The sequence below is a fragment of the Lagenorhynchus albirostris genome, chromosome 9 (assembly GCF_949774975.1).
Source record: "Lagenorhynchus albirostris chromosome 9, mLagAlb1.1, whole genome shotgun sequence".
Taxonomy (NCBI): Eukaryota; Metazoa; Chordata; class Mammalia; order Artiodactyla; family Delphinidae; genus Lagenorhynchus; species Lagenorhynchus albirostris.
Genome location: NC_083103.1, coordinates 25,139,426 through 25,158,603, shown reverse-complemented (window position 1 = coordinate 25,158,603; position 19,178 = coordinate 25,139,426). Strand labels below are relative to the sequence as shown.

At 33.3% G+C, this 19,178-nt stretch overlaps 1 protein-coding gene across 2 annotated transcripts in view; it reads right to left on the bottom strand.

Moving 5' to 3' along the window:
• The window catches only part of CSTF3 (cleavage stimulation factor subunit 3), a 71,217-nt gene that overhangs the window by 39,889 nt on the left and 12,150 nt on the right, over positions 1-19,178 (bottom strand). The window contains exons 2-3 of one of the 2 annotated variants that reach the window (XM_060159447.1): positions 17,619-17,720; positions 17,401-17,496 (exon numbers count right to left, since the gene is read on the bottom strand). In XM_060159447.1, the coding sequence (XP_060015430.1) occupies positions 17,401-17,496; positions 17,619-17,720 (198 nt within the window). Of the gene's footprint in view, positions 1-11,923; positions 12,024-17,400; positions 17,497-17,618; positions 17,721-19,178 lie in introns of those variants that run through there. The other variant, XM_060159448.1, reaches the window with a different exon arrangement.

The following is a 19,178-nucleotide window of genomic DNA, read 5'->3' as shown; positions in this document are numbered from 1 at the left end:
GGAACTCAGCTTATCTCCCAGCATTCCTATTTTTGTTTGTGTGTGTGTTTGTTTTCCAGTTAGGTTTTGGCTTGGTAATTTTTTACTATGCTGTCAGTTCTTCAAGACGTTTTAAAATTCTGCCCAGAAGCCTTTGTTTTCAGTGAGACCATTTATCTGAATAACCAAGCTCACCATATCACCCAAATCTTCTTCAATGTATTTTATTAACATCTGGCTTCAAAAAAATTAGGAAAAAACTCTGTATGCAAACTATCTTGAAAAGCAATGAAAAACTTAAAAATCCAATGTTCTTTGAAACACTAAATTTCAAAGGTTAAAAAAATTACAGGGGCTTCCCTGGTGGTGCAGTTATTGAGAGTCCGCCTGCCAATGCAGGGGACACGGGTTCGTGCCCCGGTCCGGGAGGATTGCACATGCCTAGGAGCGGCTGGGCCCGTGAGCCATGGCTGCTGGGCCTGCGCGTCTGGAGCCTGTGCGTCTGGAGCCTGTGCTCCGCAATGGGAGAGGCCACAACAGTGAGGGGCCCGCGTACCAAAAAAAAAAAGAAAAGAAAATTACAGAATTCAATAAACCAAATATATTTCCTCTAATGTATTGGAGAATTCCCAAGTAAGTGTAATTCAGTTCTCTGAAATACTTTATAAACCAGCAATTTGAGTTTACCCTTAATGTTTGCCATGCCGAAGTAAGTGAAGTTTGGGTGAAAGTTACAAAAAGTAAAATGATAAATAACATTTAACACAGAAGTACTGTTTTTAAGGACGAAAGCTGGAGTAATTCACCTTTTATACTTGTTTTTTAAAAAATAAATCTATATAAAGTTTATGGATTAAGTTAAAACAGGAACTTTCTATATTTTTAAATATCTAGATGTCTTAAAGAATTTCCACTCATCAATTGGATGTTGGCATTGTGCACATATACATTAGTCCAAGTGAAAATGGGTGGGTAAGAATTAAAATGTTTATGCTTTACCAGTTTGACAAACAACCTGTGAAATTTGATAAATCAAGTTGTGAAAACTCCTGTTTTTATCTCATACATACACATACAAATATCTCAGAAGTTTTACTTCAATATATACATCTAAATCTTTCTTGTAACCAGTCAGGCATTTATTTTCTATACCAGGTTTTCAAGTTTTATCTGAAAGCATTTCAGAATTACAAACAAGCAATTTTTTTTTAAGGTACTTCAAAATCCTAGATAAATTAGTAATGCCCTTTTGTAATTCTTTAAAATTGGATAATTCTTTAAAAACCTTTCTTTTAGGTCATACATCAAGATAGAATAATTCTAAATGTCAATGATGCTTATTCTAAAATACTTAAATGGCTGAGGGTATTAGACAATTCAAAAGGACAGTTTCTTTGTAGTTTTAGAAAAAGTGTAGAGACATTTTTAAAACCTATGTTAACAGTAAAGATATTGGCCACGTATAATTTGATGAAAAATAATACATTGTTATAAATTGATGTCACATTCTAATTCTTAGAAATTAAAATTCAAGTTGCAAAATAATATGGTAAATTCAGTTTTATTTTCCATTGTGCATTTTTCACCCAACAAATATTTAGAGTGCCACTATGTGCCAAGCATTGTTCTAGATTCCTGAAACATATCAATGTATAAAATATAAACTATAATAAGTAAACTGTTCAGTATACTAGAAGATAAGCACTATAGGTGAAAAAGATAGAGGAAAGGATGAGTTTTGAGGTGTTGGGAATGGGGGTGGCAATTTAAAATATGGGCAAGAGCAAATCTCACTAAGAAGATAACACTTTTACAAAAATTTGAAGAAAGCAAGGGATTTTGCCAAGCAGCTATCTGGATAAGTATCTTTAGAGCAGATAAAATAGCTAATGTAAAGAAAAGCCTTGAGGTGGGAATGTGTCTAGAATATTTAAGGAGGCCAGAGTGACTGAAGAAGAGACTTTATTTACTATGTGAATTATCTATCACGCAGCTATCAAGCACAAAATTTTATACTTAAGTGGGTATCCTAGTATTCACTCTGTACACTTATTTTCTAATAATTTTTCAACCTATCTGAATTTATGACTAAGAAACAACTGATTCTTAAACATATAAAAATGTTACTTTACAGATATAAATTCACTAAAAATGTATCATTAAAAAAAACCTATATTCAATTTCTACTTGAAATAGGACCCTGGTTATTGTTTTTGAAGATTCCAATCAAGAGCCAGAACTCACTAATTCAGTGATCAAAGTTCCATTATAATTTCTCAACTACTTACTGCTATAAAAACATTGTTTCATATAATACCAATGTCTTTCTAAAATATACAATATTATCATTATTACACCAATACAATTCTTATTAATACTTCCCTCCTCATATTAATTTAACATACTGCCATAGATAGGCAATCTACCCTCCCTAACAGATTTTTGGACTTCACGAAACTTTGAAAATTTAGAGAATGAAATTTACAAACTTTTTCATCAAAAAGAGAAGTTTGAAACCCAGTTCTTGTGCTTTCACTAAATTTTAGTCAGTCTTTAAGCATTCCCAAAATATTCACAAGACATCAGAACATGAGTTTCAGGTTTTATTCAAAACCAAGTTTCAATCCTCAATACTATAATCAATAAAAGTGTAAGTGGTATTTAAAAAGTTTTGTCCCTTTGGTGTAACTGTCCCTTTTAGTACACACTTGCATATTAACTTATGTATTTAACCAAATAAAAGGATAGTGTCCTATATATTTCTTCATTAATAAAATTCATTTAACAGATGAGCAATCTTTTGTGTGTGCAGAAGTCAATCTGGGAACTATGTTATTGGATAAACTAGACATACTGACAATGTGGTATCCTGGGACTGGCATTTAGTAAAAACAGATTTTATTCATGGAAAAAATTTTTCTAGGAACCAACTTTTTCAAAGTAACTACTCAAGTCTAACCTACCAATAAAACATAACTAATTTTCTCCCTTTGAAAAGGCTTTGTTCCTCCTCCAAAATGAATACTCTGGTCAATTAATGTCATTTTCCTCAAACTATATGAAGGCTATTATAGAGAATAAAAGGTTTCATAGCTTCTTAACTCTATTACTTTCTTAAGACTCAAATACAAAGTAAAAATTAGTGAAACCAAGAGAATTTCTAACCAACATGCAACTTTCTTTGAAAATTGTAAAGGAAACCTCCCCTCACTTAACTTCTAAATTTCTGTAGGCATTTGAGTTTTAAAAAAGGCCCACAATTATAAATATCACAACTTACGGTTTTCCTAGAGCAAAATTACATTCACATAATTCTAGCCATTATCAAATTTCAGATGTTCATACTTTTTTTCCAGCTCTATTTTCCTAACAGCTTAGCTGCAATTCTAGATTAACTATTGAGCTAGTGTTTTTGTAATTAAGAAAACTTTCATGAAATAGTCACAAGTCATCTGTTTACAATACTGCGAAGGGCTAGAAGCAAAACTTAGCTTAAAAACTACCAAGCTGTTTCAACTTCTCAGATCATGTTTTTTCTCCCTTTCATTGAGACCTCAGCACTAGTGCTTCTCTTTGCCAGGGATTCTGTGTGTAATTTCATACTTCCATTTAGAAAGTCTTGTTCCTCATAAAAAGGAACGAAATTGTTATTTGTAATGAGGTGGATGGACCTAGAGTCTGTCATACAGAGTGAAGTCAGAAAGAGAAAAACAAATACTATATGCTAATGCAAATATATGGAATCTAAAAAAATGGTACTGAAGAACCTAGTGGCAGGGCAGGAATAAAGATGCAGACATAGAGAATGGACTTGAGGACACGTTGAGGGGGAAGGCCAAGCTGGGACGAAGTGAGAGAGTGGCATGGACATATATACACTACCAAATGTAAAGCAGATAGCTAGTGGGAAGCAGCCGCATAGCACAGGGAGATCAGCTCGGTGCTTTGTGACCACCTAGAGGGGTGGGATAAGGAGTGTGGGAGGGAGACACAAAAGGGAGGAGATATGGGGATATATGTATACGTATAGCTGATTCACTTTGTTGTACAGCAGAAACACACCATTGTAAAGCACTTATGCTCCAGTAAAGATATGTTAAAAAAAAAAGTCTTGTTCTTCTAGAGGATTTCCCTGACCCACCCTAACATACACTCCCCATGTTTTCTCAATCAGAGCACCTACCACCCAGTATTATAATTGTCTCCTACACCAAACTGTAAATTTGTTCACTAATGTGTCCATAGCATCCAAGTGTCTAGCATGCATTTACTCCGTAGATACTTCAAAATTAATTCCATCCTCCCCTGATATATAAAATGAAAGCAAGAACCTGAAAGAGTTTTCATGTATGTTTTTACTTGAAGCCACATAAAAATTTATGAAAATATATAGATGGCGTGGGGCCTGAAAATACACCAGATGACTTTTTTCAGAATCCATAAATTCAACAGTCAATTGTGATACAGAAAAACAGTGTAACACTTCAGGCAATTTTATCTGAATATAATCCAGGCAAATATATCAACAGGCATCTGTAAGTCTTCATTCTACCTACTGTTTTGGATACTTTTAAGGACTCCACATGCAAAATTACTTGTCAAAAGGACTTGCTAACAGAATTCTGCATATTTTAATCTGCACAGAATCTCCTAAAAGTTAAAGTACAGCTTATACTTTTCTTCCTATCCAAAAAGTATCATCCTATCCAAAAAGAATAAGCATTACAGAATATATGAAATTTCTAGTTCTTCAATTGTGGGAAACTTAGAACTGCTAAATTCTCTTATAAGGTAAGTAATTTAAATTGATATAACATTATAATGGTTTATTTAGAATCAGTTGAACTGTATCAGGAAGATGCATGAAGATATTTCAGTTTTCAGTGACATAGTCTGGGGAGGTACTCAAAAAGTATGTCTTGAATTTCTAAGTCTGATAAACCACAAGGTTCAAATAACTGGAAATGCTGATCTTCAATAAATGTGATTTTCCCATTAACTATAGGAATTAACACCCTCTTTCACTTTTTCTTAAAAAGGAAGTTAGATATTGTGCTCCCTACCTTTAATCTTTCATTTTTATTTTTTCATGAAGTTTTGCTTCATTAACTTCAAACATTTTAAAGATCTCCCCCCCCCAAATCACAATAAAGTATAGACTGTCCTATCAGAAAACTTATTTTGCAAGACTTCTATGGAAAGAAAAGTATAGAGATAACCGTTCAGTAAGCAGATTGAAAGGTAACATACTTTACCTAAATTCTAAATTTTGGCCTTGATTTGAGAAAATTCCATCCTAATAAAACTCCTAATTGCTAAATCAGAAACGAAAGGTAAAATTTCTTATTCTCACATTAATGCTGAATGTAAATATTTAGAGCTATAAAAAATACATTCTTAAGGCTTCCCTGGTGGCGGAGTGGTTGAGAGTCCGCCTGCCGATGCACGGGACGCGGGTTCGTGCCCCGGTCCAGGAGGATCCCACGTGCCGCGGAGCAGCTAGGCCCGTGAGCCATGGCCGCTGAACCTGCGTGTCCCGAGCCTGTGCTCCGCAACAGGAGAGGACACAACAGTGAGAGGCCTGCGTACCGCAAAAAAAAAAAAAAAAAAATCTTAGAAATTTCTTAAAGGGTCAGAATTGCTAAGATTTGCCGCTTTTGTGTTCAGAATTCCTTTCTACTATTTGAAATCTGAACCAAGTACATAGTGCAGAAAAGTTTAAAAACCGTGAAGGGTAAAAACAGAATTTTGCAAAGTAGAATTTTAGAACTAAGATTTTATACAAACCCTAAGATGCAGTTATGTGTTAGTTATTGTACTATGCCATCTTCCAAAATATTCATAGCAATTTTATGTGGTTTTGGGCAATTATACATATTTTTTCAAATGTACCCCCAAATCCTAATAGCTGAATAAGAATGCAAGAAACACTTGAGCAAAGAAAAAAGGACTCAGTTATGAACCTACTATTTAGCTATTTCTACAACTGTGTTTTAGGTCCTTTAGGTTGTTAGTACAGTGGTTAGTGAGTAGGAGCCCAGACCTAGGAATTAGATTATCTGAGTATAAAGCCCCCAGCTTTCCTATTTACTTCCCAGTAGCTTAAACTTTAGTATTGTTATCTTAGGAAAGCTATTTAAGAACTCTAGATCTCAGAAAAGCTGAACATTTGAAAAAAATGGGGTAATACTTACCTACTTCAAAAAGTAAACTGTGATTAGTCAGATATCCCATGTAAAGTACTAAACACAGTGCCCAGAATATATTAAAGGCCTAATTATTTTCAGCTATTACTGTTTAGGCAAGTAATCAGAATAAAGAAAACAATCACTCTCAATAACAACTGAAAATCAACAATGGATTTTTTTTTTTTTTTCGGTACGTGGTCCTCTCCTGTTGTGGAGCACAGGCTCCAGACGCGCAGGCTCACCGGCCATGGCTCACGGGCCTAGCCGCTCCGTGGCATGTGGGATCTTCCCGGACCGGGGCACGAACCCACGTCCCCTGCATCGGCAGGCGGACTATCAACCACTGCGCCACCAGGGGAGCCCAACAATGGATTTTTTAAATGCACTCTTTATTTCTAAAAATGTATTCTAGAAAATATTTCACCTCCAAAAATATCATCCTCACACACTCTTCTTTTCCTCAAATAACGTGCATATAGAATATTTTTTTCATGAAATTTAGTAGTTTTGTAGATCTACACTTAAAATGTGATATAATTGAAAAACACCTGCTTATTTCTAAGAACAAGTACAATCCTATGCATATTTTGGGTAAGATCCTCAAAACTTTTAACTCACTGCAAATATAGTTAAATTTAGAATAAAATAAGTTGCCTCTTAGTAATAAAAATATAAAAAATTCCCATCCCACTCTCTAGTATCAGGATAGTTATAAAGACAGCTCTTGTCTATAATCGATACTGGGATGTTTCCATTTATGTCATAATTTACAAATTATTGGAAACAACACTTGAATTCACATTAGTTTTCCTACTGGGAAGGGGAAGGAACAAGAGTGAGAAATAATATGAAATCTGTGTTAAATTTAAGTAAAAGGCACCAGCAGAAGGACCATTATAAGAAGTTAAAATACAAGTGATTTCATCCATCAGAGAAATAAGGCATTTTAGAAAGAATATGAGACTGCTGAAAAAATATAAACATGAGCTGGGTATGAAATTATATTAGAACACTGTTCCTTTTCAGTGGGATAATGGTACTGTGGTTATGTAGGACAATATTCTTTGTATAGAGAAAGATAAACATGTATGGCAAAACATAACATTGAATCAAGGAAGAAGGTGTATAGGTATTTACTGTAATACTTATATTATTCTTTTGACTTTTGTTTCAGAATTTTCATAATAAAACATTGGGAAGGCAAAAAAGAAAGAAAAATTAATGGCTTCCCTAAGGTCACATTCATTCAATGGAAGAGCTAAAAGCAGTAAATCCTAGGTCACCAGATTCCAAATTCTGTGTCACTGCGATTCCTCCACACTGTCCTTTGTAGAGTAAAATTTACAAATTCCTTGCAATTCTTTAAATAAATTAACAATTATTTAAACATCCCTTCCACACTAGCAAAAATTATCAGGCCACTGTCTTAGTAACAATGGGGAGAATTCTGACCGTGCCATTGAGACACACAGCGAATAACTACCCCAACTAACTACAAAATATTAAATCACAGACACATATATAAATAAGTTCTTTCAATTTGGAATGTCTGTTCTTTAAGTGTAAATCTCATCAACTATTCTGTGAACTCTGGGAAACTTAAATGCACAACCGAACAGCTTACTTTGGGGAAAATACCACTCCCATGCTTTAAGCACCCTTTAACTGCTGATAGAGAAATTATTTCCTTTAAAGTGTTAACTTTCTAATTTGTACCTCAAACAACTGAGAATTTAAATAAGTACTTGAAAAATATAGCATTTTCAAACACAAACATTTATCCAAATGATCTTTTTCACTCACTTTTTAACCTGTTTTAAAATCAAAGATCTCATGACTTTTAAAACACGTATTAATTCTTACATGAAATAATTTGCCATTTGGTCAACTAAGTAAATCAATATATTTATTTCCCATAGCCTACAATGATTGTTATGAAAATATACAACCAGTTAAGTTTCTGTATGAGTTGGGGAGCAAATTTTTTAATCTTCCCCTTATGATTTGTGAGAGAATTTAAAAGTATTACTGGCAGAATATATGATTTTATATTTGGAAAACTTGCTACAATCATAAAATGCACGAATCTTGTAAATCATCCTCTTTTCTAACTATTAGTAAGCTGTTCAAAAGAAAAAAAAATGAGGGCAAGGAGAAGCTAGTACCTTACAAGAGTTTTCAAATACAAATAAGCTTGAACTTTAAGTACGTATTTATATTCAACAATAAATACACTGAAAAACCCTAGATAATGTCAGAAAAACATCACTGATTCAGGCAAAAATCATAATAGATTAAAAATTGAGTGGGCAGTTGTTGAGAAACAGGATTTTTACAGAGTCTCAAAATATCTCCCCACTATTTTATTAGTTACAAAAGTAAAAACAGTAACTACACAGTGGAGAAAATGGTCAACACTGACATCATCAATAAGTGGTAAATGAACGTCACGTGTCTCTCAAGAGGACACACAACCATTTGTAGCTTTTCAGCTATACTGTTTATAACCTGAATCTAATGAGGAAATATCAAATTTAAGACTGAGAAACTGTTCAACATCCAAGGAGACTGGAGAGGAATGACAACTATATACAATGATCTTGGATTAGATTCTGATTTAAAAGAAAACTGCTCTAAAGGGCATTATTAGATCAATAATTAAAGAAGAAAACAGACTGCAGATTAAAATTCTATTAATGTAAAATTTCCTGGGTTTCATAAGTTTCTTTACATACGAGAATATCTTTGTTATTAGCAAATACACTGATGTCATGATGTATGCAACCCAATCCCCTACGGTTCACGAAAAACAGAACTGATAAAGTTTATGTCAGATGTGAAAAACTGGTCAATCAGGTTAAGTGATGGACATATAATCTGAATCTTTAATCTAAAAGAATGATAATCTAAACAATGAATATGTTTTAAGCATTTTCTCACCTATTAACATTCTAATAGAACCACAAAACCTTAAAAAAAATCACTTATTACACAATAGTTAAAACTGGTAATCAAAGGAAATGGTGGATCAAAGAATTAAAATAAATGTATAGACAATACAGGAAACCAAGTTATTCTGTTGGCAATCTTCCCCAAATACTTTTAAGCTCTTCTATGACAGCCTACACTTTCACCAGCTGTTCTGTTAAGGTAATGTCATTTTTGACATTTAAGTTTTATGAAATTTGGATATTACTTGAGTACTTTTATAAATATCATTGGTGGCAAAATTCTCAGTTATAGCTGGAAAGAGCCAACTCTCTTGAGAATAGACATTAACTAGAAATACTAAAAATACCATTAAAAAATAACATTTCATTTAAAAACTATCAAAAGCCACTAAGGGGGCGTCTCTGGTGGCGCAGTGGTTGAGAGTCCGCCTGCCGATGCAGGGGACACGGGTTCGTGTCCTGGTTCGGGAAGATCCCACATGCCGTGGAGCGGCTGGGCCCCGTGAGCCATGGCCGGTGAGCCTGTGCGTTCGGAGGCTGTGCTCCACAATGGGAGAGGCCACAACAGTGAGAGGCCCGTGTACCGCAAAAAAAAAAGCCACTAAGGAAAAAAAAATTTTTAAATAAAGGGACATGAGTTAAACGCACTCATCTGTGTAATGAAAAATTTAGAAATGAATCGAAACTGAACTACAGGAATAGCTAGAAATAATGAATGGTACTCTGTGACAACAATCCATTTTCACCCCCCAAAAGAATGAGAAAGTCTTTTATATTACAAAGACTCAAGTACTAATTAAATGAATGGATGTTAGCTAATAATCTGAAAATATGAAGATGTGGTATTCATATGTTTAAAAATTCTCAGAAGTAAGGGTAAGAGCTATCAAAAAAAGCTGCGGTAATCATTTTTTTGGGGGCCATGCTGCACGGCATGTGGGATCCTAGTTCCCAGACCAGGGATCGAACCTCCAGGGATCAAACCCGTGCCCCCTGCAGTGGAAGCAGGGAGCTTTAACCATTGGATCCTGCCAGGGAGTTCCTGCAGTAATCCTTTTAAGCCACAGCTTAAGTGGCCCTCTCTTAACACATGAGACTTCCTTACAAGTTGATTCTTAGAATTTGGGACGTAGGTGATTATATTGTGTTTAAAATAAAAAGTTTATGGAGTTAGAAAATCAGGCTTCAAACCCAGGAATAAAATTAAGTTCAAGAAAATAAATAAATAAAACTGACCAAGTTCAATAACGCAACCCTAAACTTGACTGCAGATTTAATAGTTACCACGCTGTCAAAAATACTACCAAGCAAATTGTAGATACCTCTAAAGATTACTTCTTGATTGACTATATACTGATTGATAAACCACAACATGGTATAGTCAAAAGAACAATCACTTTATACTCCAGACAAGTATAGGGAGTATTCTGCCAGGTATGAAATATACTCATGGCAATAAGATTCAATTATTGCCCTCTAAAGAAAACCTCAATTACCAAAACTGGCTACCAGAAACACCTAAAAATAACAGATCCCACATGTCCATCCTTTGGAGATTGAGTCAGGAATGCAGGAATAATAATTACAAAGTCTGAATGTTTTAAAAGCTTCCCAGGTGATCCTAAAGTTATGTTATTTGCAAACTTTGGCTCTAAGGGATAACAATCTCTTGACTTATTTTACACATGCATAAAACAGGGGGCTAAGCTAATTCATCTTTCAGCTCTAAATTTGATTTAAACCTAATATCCATTTTGGCTTTAAATATGTAATACATACATAGCCATAGTCAATATAAGACCATTTTATGTTTGTCTTATACTGATGACAATTTCTGTAACGTTTGTCTTATATTGATGACAATTTCTGTAACGTTTGTCTTATATTGATGACGATTTCTGTAACGTTTGTCTTATATTGATGACAATTTTTGTATTCAATTCGAAGAAAAAAAGAGTGCTATTTCATGATGATGGTTTTCTTGAAATTTTTTTAATTCAACAGACTATGGCTATGTATGTATTACATATTTAAAGTCAAAATGGATATTAGGTTTAAGTCAAATTTAGAGCTGAAAGATGAATTAGCTTAGCCCCCTGCTTTATGCATGTGTAAGCCAGTGGGAAGCAGCCGCATAGCACAGGGAGATCAGCTCGGGCTTTGTGACTGCCTGGAGGGGTGGGATAGGGAGGTTGGGAGGGAGGGAGACGCAAGAGGGAAGAGATACGGGAACATATGTATATGTATAACTGATTCACTTTGTTATAAAGCAGAAACTAACACACCATTGTAAAGCAATTATACTCCAATAAAGATGTAAAAAATATATATAAGACCATTTCCCTTGTTATTATGTGAGGTAATGGACGCTAACTAAACCTTGTGGTAATCATTTCACAATACATACATATATCAAATCATTATGTTGTACATCTTAAACTTATGCTGCATGTCAATTGTATCTCAATAAACTGAAAGAGAAAAAAAAAAAGACCGTTTCCCATATACAGGAATCTTTAAAGACTTATAATAATGTTATCTATATATGCTAGAGCTAAAACTTTGTATTTAAAAAAAAAGGTAACTGAACATGTTCTGTAACATGAATAAAAAAGTATTAGGAAGATTAAGAATAGCTTTGGGACTTTATCTTTGGACCTTTTTACATTTCAAAGTAATTATTCCAAAACAACATTTCAGTACTGTCCTTGACATCAGACTCTGTTTTCAGAACTATCACTTAACATTTCCAAACAGAAAATTCTTCTTTGGAGGTTTCCTAGCATACAAAATGGTAAAACTTACCCCAGGTTATGCTTTCCTGAGCTTTAGAAAAGCCGGTTAGTTTCTCAACAGGTTGTATTCAAAGCAAACATTCACCATTTTGTTGAATTTGCTGCAGATTCTGAATACGTGGGGGAAAATTTTATACAGAATTTATTATGCCATTATACTAACCGACTACTTGTTTTCTGCTCCAAAGTTGCTAAAGTAAAAATGTTTAGTAATAAAAGTTAAAGTTTAAAAAGGAAGTTATTTACAAGCAAATAAATGCATTCTTGTCCACATTTAGAAGTGCAGCTTTTCATAGACATCACTAGTATTATTTCAGACATCTTCATTTCTTGGAAATGCCTTGCGCCAGACTCATTTCATTTAAAAGGAACAGCTGTTTGCAAGTTGAAAGCACACACTAACCCGTTAGAAAACGCTTGAGCCTTTATGAGGCCTTTTTGTCTTTTAAGAAAAAGTCAATTAATTGCCACCAGGTTCCCTTATGCTCAAAGTTGGAACCAAAACCACAGAGCACCCTAAAAAAGGCTTTTCATGTTAGGGTTAGTTCTGTTTCCAAATATGGAGGTTTCTAACTCCACAGCAGTATAAAAGGTTTAGGGGAGTTTGTGTTTATTCATGGATGCCACATGTTGGAGCCTACCTTTAATGAGTATCGCTTGGGATGTCCAGGGGGTTGTATAGCAGATTAATCCCCCAAGACCTTACTGACTACAACTCCCGGGGTAATTTAAAACACTGATTACTTGGCATTGTATATTACTATGTTATTCCATAAATGCCCAAGAAATTTAGGCTAAGCTACTAGCCACAGGGAAACCTCAAACTGCATGATAAAAATAGCTCTTTATGTTTCACAACAAATTTTGGAACGTATACACTTAAAAAAATCTGGTTAGAGATGGCTTTTCCAGATTTTCAGAATATACCATAACTCTTATTAGATACACAAAAACAGAATATAAAAAAGCCTGGCTAAAAATTTTAAGAGTCTTTGAAGAGGGGGAAAAAATGAACCTTTTTTCCCAATATTCTTATAAGTGACTCAATGATTATAAATTTGTTTTATAAAGAAATATAAAAATGATCAGGTTGATTAGTACAAGATTTTGCCTGAAAATAAAGGGCTACACTTCACATAAAACAAATTACCTAGAAGACATAAAGAATAAAAAAACAAGATTTTTTTTTAAGAGAAATTTTGTTATCTGAATTATCTATGTCTTTTTGCAAATAGTTTTATTTTGCAAAGCCTGGGGTGAAAAGAAAAGGCTCCAAGGAAAAAAATGCACAGATCATGTTAGTGGAAGTGACAAAAACCTAAACATCTGTGCTACAATAATGGAAGGGAAAATGAATGGGATGAGATATTTCAGTAAGACCTAAAATAGAAGTTTACTACTTAAAACAGTAAATGAAAATATTTCCTTTGTTTTAAAAATAGTATGTAATTATCCATATCACTTTCAGATATTTGATCACTCACTTCAGTGTTTGCAAAATTTGTTTTCTTTTATACCCCTACACTACATTTATACATGCATTTAAGAAACTACAGATTAAAAAGCATATTGCATTTTAGAGAAAAATCTGAATAATCACACAGACATGGACCAACATTTATTACAAACAGGAAAAGAGCAGATCTATAAGAAAAGAGTACAGATTTTTTTAAAAAAAGATTGCAAGCTGAAGTATAGAAAAGAAATCTATATAATTAAAATTTTTTCCTGCATTTAAAAATCACATTGCTCAATATATACAAACATAATACAGTAGTTTAAACTGTTACTTAGAGGAATTAAAACAGTATTGACAGTGGAGAAGTTTATTTCAATTTAGGTCACCCATGTTCCATCCTGAGTTCACTTCGATTTTCCAAGAAGAAAGGTATTTTTAAAAGTCATTTTTCCCAAGTAGAAAGGTTATTTTGAAAAACTGAAATATGTACGTCACAACTCAGTATTTATAAGAAAAGGATTCACATTAAAAAGTTTTTAATAAAAGGCAATCAATTCTCTACATACTTTTATTAAAGAATTACAGCTTTCACAGACAGCAAGATACATTGTTGCTATTACCAGCAGCATTACCTTCTTCATTTCTCCTTCGGCTAACAATAAAAAAAAATCATCCTTTCATAAGAAAATTTCTTATGAATGTGGCCCAATTCAAAACAACTTACTTCTAACACTAAGTTATTTGTAGCTTACAGTATGCTGTCACATTGATTACCTAGCTACATGAAGAGCTACAGAAACCAAAAGGGGAAAGGCAACTTAAAAAATGTAGCAAAACTATAAATTTTCTCAATTTGCTAATATTTAGTGACCCTTCTGACCACTCTAAAAAGGGGTTCTTTAAAGAGCACTTAGGCTCTAAAGGGGTATTTCACTTAACTCTAGTGTTTAAAAACTCCCATTTCTTAAACTCTAAAATATATTGTACTGCAGATTTAAGACTTCTGTATATGAACTAGAGATGTATTAAAATGTTTCCTTTACTAAAACCAAGCAGCAGCAAAACTATTTTCATATCATAACAATTTAGACTCTATACTGCATCACTTTAAGAAGAGCCATACAATTGTTTGCTCTTATGATATGGCTAATAACATTTTGGAATTCAAGAAGAAAGCAAAGAATTTCAAGCAGTTGAGGCAAAATGTGATCTCCTATATAATATATACAACATTAAAGTAATTTGGCTTAATTTTGAAATTATATATGTGTTTTAAATATACAGACGTTGGTCCTAAGGGAATTTTACCTCCAATAAGCAACAAAAATAAAAGTGGGTAATGATTTAAGGATGACATTTTAAAGTTCAAATTTTACACAAGTAGCTTTTTAGCAAGGAGTATTGCTAAATGCTCAGAAATGAGAAAAGGTGATATACTGGCAAATATTAAAAATATCAGACTGGTGTCATTAACTTCTTTACTAAAAATTATTTAGAATATGCTCCCATTTGCAATTGATGTTTCAAGTTTAAAAGTAACCCCCCTACTCCCCAAACCCCTAAAACACACCCCCTTCCTTTGCCACTTTGTTCATAAGTAGGATTTACAAGAAATTTCTCTGGGGAAGCAAATTATCTCATTTTTAAAGATGTATGTATTTTCTATTAGAAAGGAACTAAATGTATTTGGACTCACACACACTGGTTTAACTGAACATAAACAATTTTCCCACCATGAAGTACTGAGTTACAACAAATGTATTAACAAAACTTTATTTTCTTGAGAGTGCATACAGGATGTTATGTAAACACTGTTAGTATTATCTTTAAAGACATTCTTATTATTACTTCAGATTTTAATGTATTATAAATATATGTCTTCTTCAGAAATATTAAAGGCCACATTGGGTGATACGGCCAAAGAAAACTTTAGCCCCTCACAGGCTAAACAAAGTACAATTGTGAAAATAAAGAGCAAATTAAGAAAGAGGAAAACATAGCTCAGGATATGCATTTTTAAAATTTGCATTCAATTTAACATCTTAATTCCTAAACCAGAAATATAAAATTTATAAAACACACATATATATTCTTTACCATTTTTTTCTCAAAAGGTGTTTTATACATACATTCATATTTGTGTGTGTATGCGTGTGAAACTGCAAACATTACCAACTAAATCAATCAGGCAACTGCTAACAGCTCTGAAATATTACATGAAATGAGTCTGTTATTTAGACAACTTTCAGCCCTCTGGCATAACATCTGGTCTCAGAATTTTCTTTTAGAATGCAGTTTGTATTTTTAGCTAGGAAATGGGAGAAACAGACTCACTGTGCTTATACTTACAGAATGCAGTATCTAACAGCCAATTTCAGTTTCACTTATGCTATAATAAAATGCATGAATAATACCTGAATATTTGAGAAACTGAAAGAAACTTCTAAAACTCAGAACGTACCACTTCATTATACAAAAACTATCATGTACCAATTATGTTAATTTCTGATGAGCCTGCATATAAGCTAATATGTAAAGTCAAACTGGAATGAAGACCAAGTACAGGTGATCCTGGCTTCAGCACACTTCAGACAGGCCTATTCACTCACCTGGTGAATTCCATGACAGTCTACTCTGATGATTAGATATACTAAAGGAAGGAAATGGTCCCAAAAGATAAGTGATAAAACCTTAAGGATATGCTCTTGGTCCAAAACCACAACCAGACTCCACATAAGGTACAATCTCTCTCACACATACAAACACACAAACACACATACCACATACACAACCACACAGAAAAAATTTAACACACACACAATGTTCCTGCTATTGTCCAGTAATTCCCCGCCTCCCAAAGTAATACAATATAAACTACAGCACAAATACAGTGAGTACACTGTAGCCTCAATTTAAATCTGCTATTGGTTGGGTCCATTTCTGAGGGACACATCACAGGTGACACTGTGTTGTGTTGAAGTCAGTACTGCTGATGACTAAAGCCCTTTGATAGGTCCAAAACAGACCCACATGTTATCAAATTTCAGCTACTGTGGAATATGTTATGACGAGGCTGCAGTGTACTTGATTATGTTGAGAATTTATATTACAAAATTAATACTCAAATAAGAATACTTCTTAAGTCATAAAAAGAAATGGATATCATTTTCAGCTTAATGGGGATATCAACTATTCCCATCTTACCCCTTACATCTCATTAATATATCACCTGAAAAATGACTACTTGGTGCCAACTGTTATCGATACATTCACACTTTATTATCATCTGGATTGCTAATTCCGGTCTTCAAAAATGAACATTTCCCTTCTAATCATAACCAAGAATGGGGCCTTTACTCTTTAAAATAAACATGCCTGACTTCAAATTTCAAGAGAGTTAGAAAGAAAAAAAACAAAAAGTATCATTGGGTAAATTATGATTACATAGGTTTGAGTTCGTATTAGCTTATTCCTGTATAATGTAAACTTTATCCTATAGAAAAACGTTTTTTAAAATTATTGAAGTGCTTACATTTATTGACAAACCATGCATTTTCACAAAATTAAAATCGAAAATAATTTTTCACCTAAAGGTTTCATTTAACCAGAGACACTCAAAATACCCTATGAAACTAAGTTAACATTTCTGTATTTTCTTATAATACCGTTCATATTAGTTTGTAAATAGGAATAAAAAGAAAAATGAGTTCTAAATAAATGACACAGGAGGCAATAAATTGACACATGACAAGTAAATAAAAGGCTAAAGCACTCCAATACCATTGAAACTGTTTTAATGTTGTTGCAACTCCAAAATGCAACAATCATCAGCTTGTAAAGACCGAAATTTCAAAAATTCATTTTAATTACTCCTTCATACCTATTTTACAAAATAAAGGCAAGAGACATTTTAAATCCTCCTTGTCCTAGTTGTGCTATCTATGTTCCTAATTTGTTTTCTATCACTATAGTGTATGTTGCAATTCCCATCAAAAGCTATATAAGAAAAAATAAAATAAAATATTAACCTCTGCTTCAATGTACAGTTTCCAGAATCTGCCAGAACTGGGGAACTGGGCAACAAGGCGTTCATAAGTCTTCCGTGCTTTGTCTATAGGTTGATTCTAAAATTGAAAACCAATAAACAGCATTTACAATGTTAGGATTATAAATGTATTATTTACTGCAGAACCAAGTAGTGTGATTGGACCCATAGAGAAGGAAATGTAATCCTATATCACTAAACCTGTGCCTCTCGAATGAGAATGCTCCAAGCGTCAAGGTCATAGGGATTCTCTTCTAATTTCTTTTCGGCTTTCTTCACTTTCTCTGGGACATACTCAGCTGCCTAGGGAGAAAAAAAAACAATGAACTGAAGTTACTGTTTTAAAAATCTCAGGCCTAATTTAATTCAAGCACAACATATCAGCCCCCAGATGCAGTATCACAGTACAAAGCATAAAAATGTCCTCTTATAAAAGAGGCCTGTGTTTCCTATAATCTATATATATTATCTTATCATAAATCTCTTGCATAATAACAAAATCAAGTGAACACATACTTTTAAAAAACATTTTTAAAACTTAAATAAACCCATCTTTTACATGAAATAATATAGAGCAGCAGTTCTCAAACTTTGTATTCTCAGGACCCCTTTTATTTATACCCTTGAGGAGTATACCAAAGAGCTTTTGTTCATGTGGGTTATTTCAGGATTTACCATATTAGAAATGAAAACTGAGAAAAATGTTAGATATTTATTCATGTACAAATAACAATAAAATTATTTACATGTTAACATTTTAATGAAAAATAACTTTAAAAATTCAGCGAGATCATGTTACATATATTTGCAAATCTATATAACGTCAGACTTCAAAATACAGCTGGATTTTCTTATCTGCTTCTGCATTCAACCTTCTGCAATATCAACTCATGTAAAAATTCCACTGTAGACTCATGAGATTAACAGTGAAAAACGCAAATAATGTCTTAAATCTATTATGAAACAGTATGAACTCACAGGTCCTCTGAAAGTCTTGGGAACCCACAGGGTCCCTGGACCAACTGAGAAACACTGAGAAACACTGCTATACAGAATTTATCCTGAACCACAAAGAAAAAGCAAGAAATGACACGGAAATTTTATTTTTGATATGAAAGTTTTAAAAGCATGATTTACAAAGTGTATATACAGCATAATGAAAACTATAAAAGAAATCCACAATAAAACAGATTGAAAAGATTGTACTAGAATATTTAGTAGTCATGTCTGGGTGATAGGTGGTAGAAGTACAGGTGACTTCCCCCCCCTTCTTTTAATATTTTCTAAACTCTTTAATAAGGTAGTTTTATTTTTCTTATAGAAATATAATCTTAAAAAATTAATACCTAAAAGAGAAGCTAGGACCTGAGGCATAAATACAAGTATTACTTCTCAAACGTTGTTCAGAATACTACTGTGTGCCACAAAAAGAAAGTGATACTCAAAAAATTAAGATAAATGTTAATCTGTACTAAGTTTGGTTTTACCTTTTTTGTAGGACTTCCTGAAATCCACAGTATGGCAATAAATATCAGTAACATTCAAGAGGGGATAGAGAGGGAAGCATTGCCCCTAATACCTTTCTTTTTCCTTTTTTTTTTCCCCTTAGTGGCAATTAATATTTCACCAAGCAATTCTGTCAAAATAGCAGTTGGGAAAAAAATTTTCAAGTCATGTGTCTAGGGGAAAAAAATTACCTGGAAGAAGTATACTTTTCTTTGGAATAAATCAGTTTCCACCACTGATAAGTATACATTTATT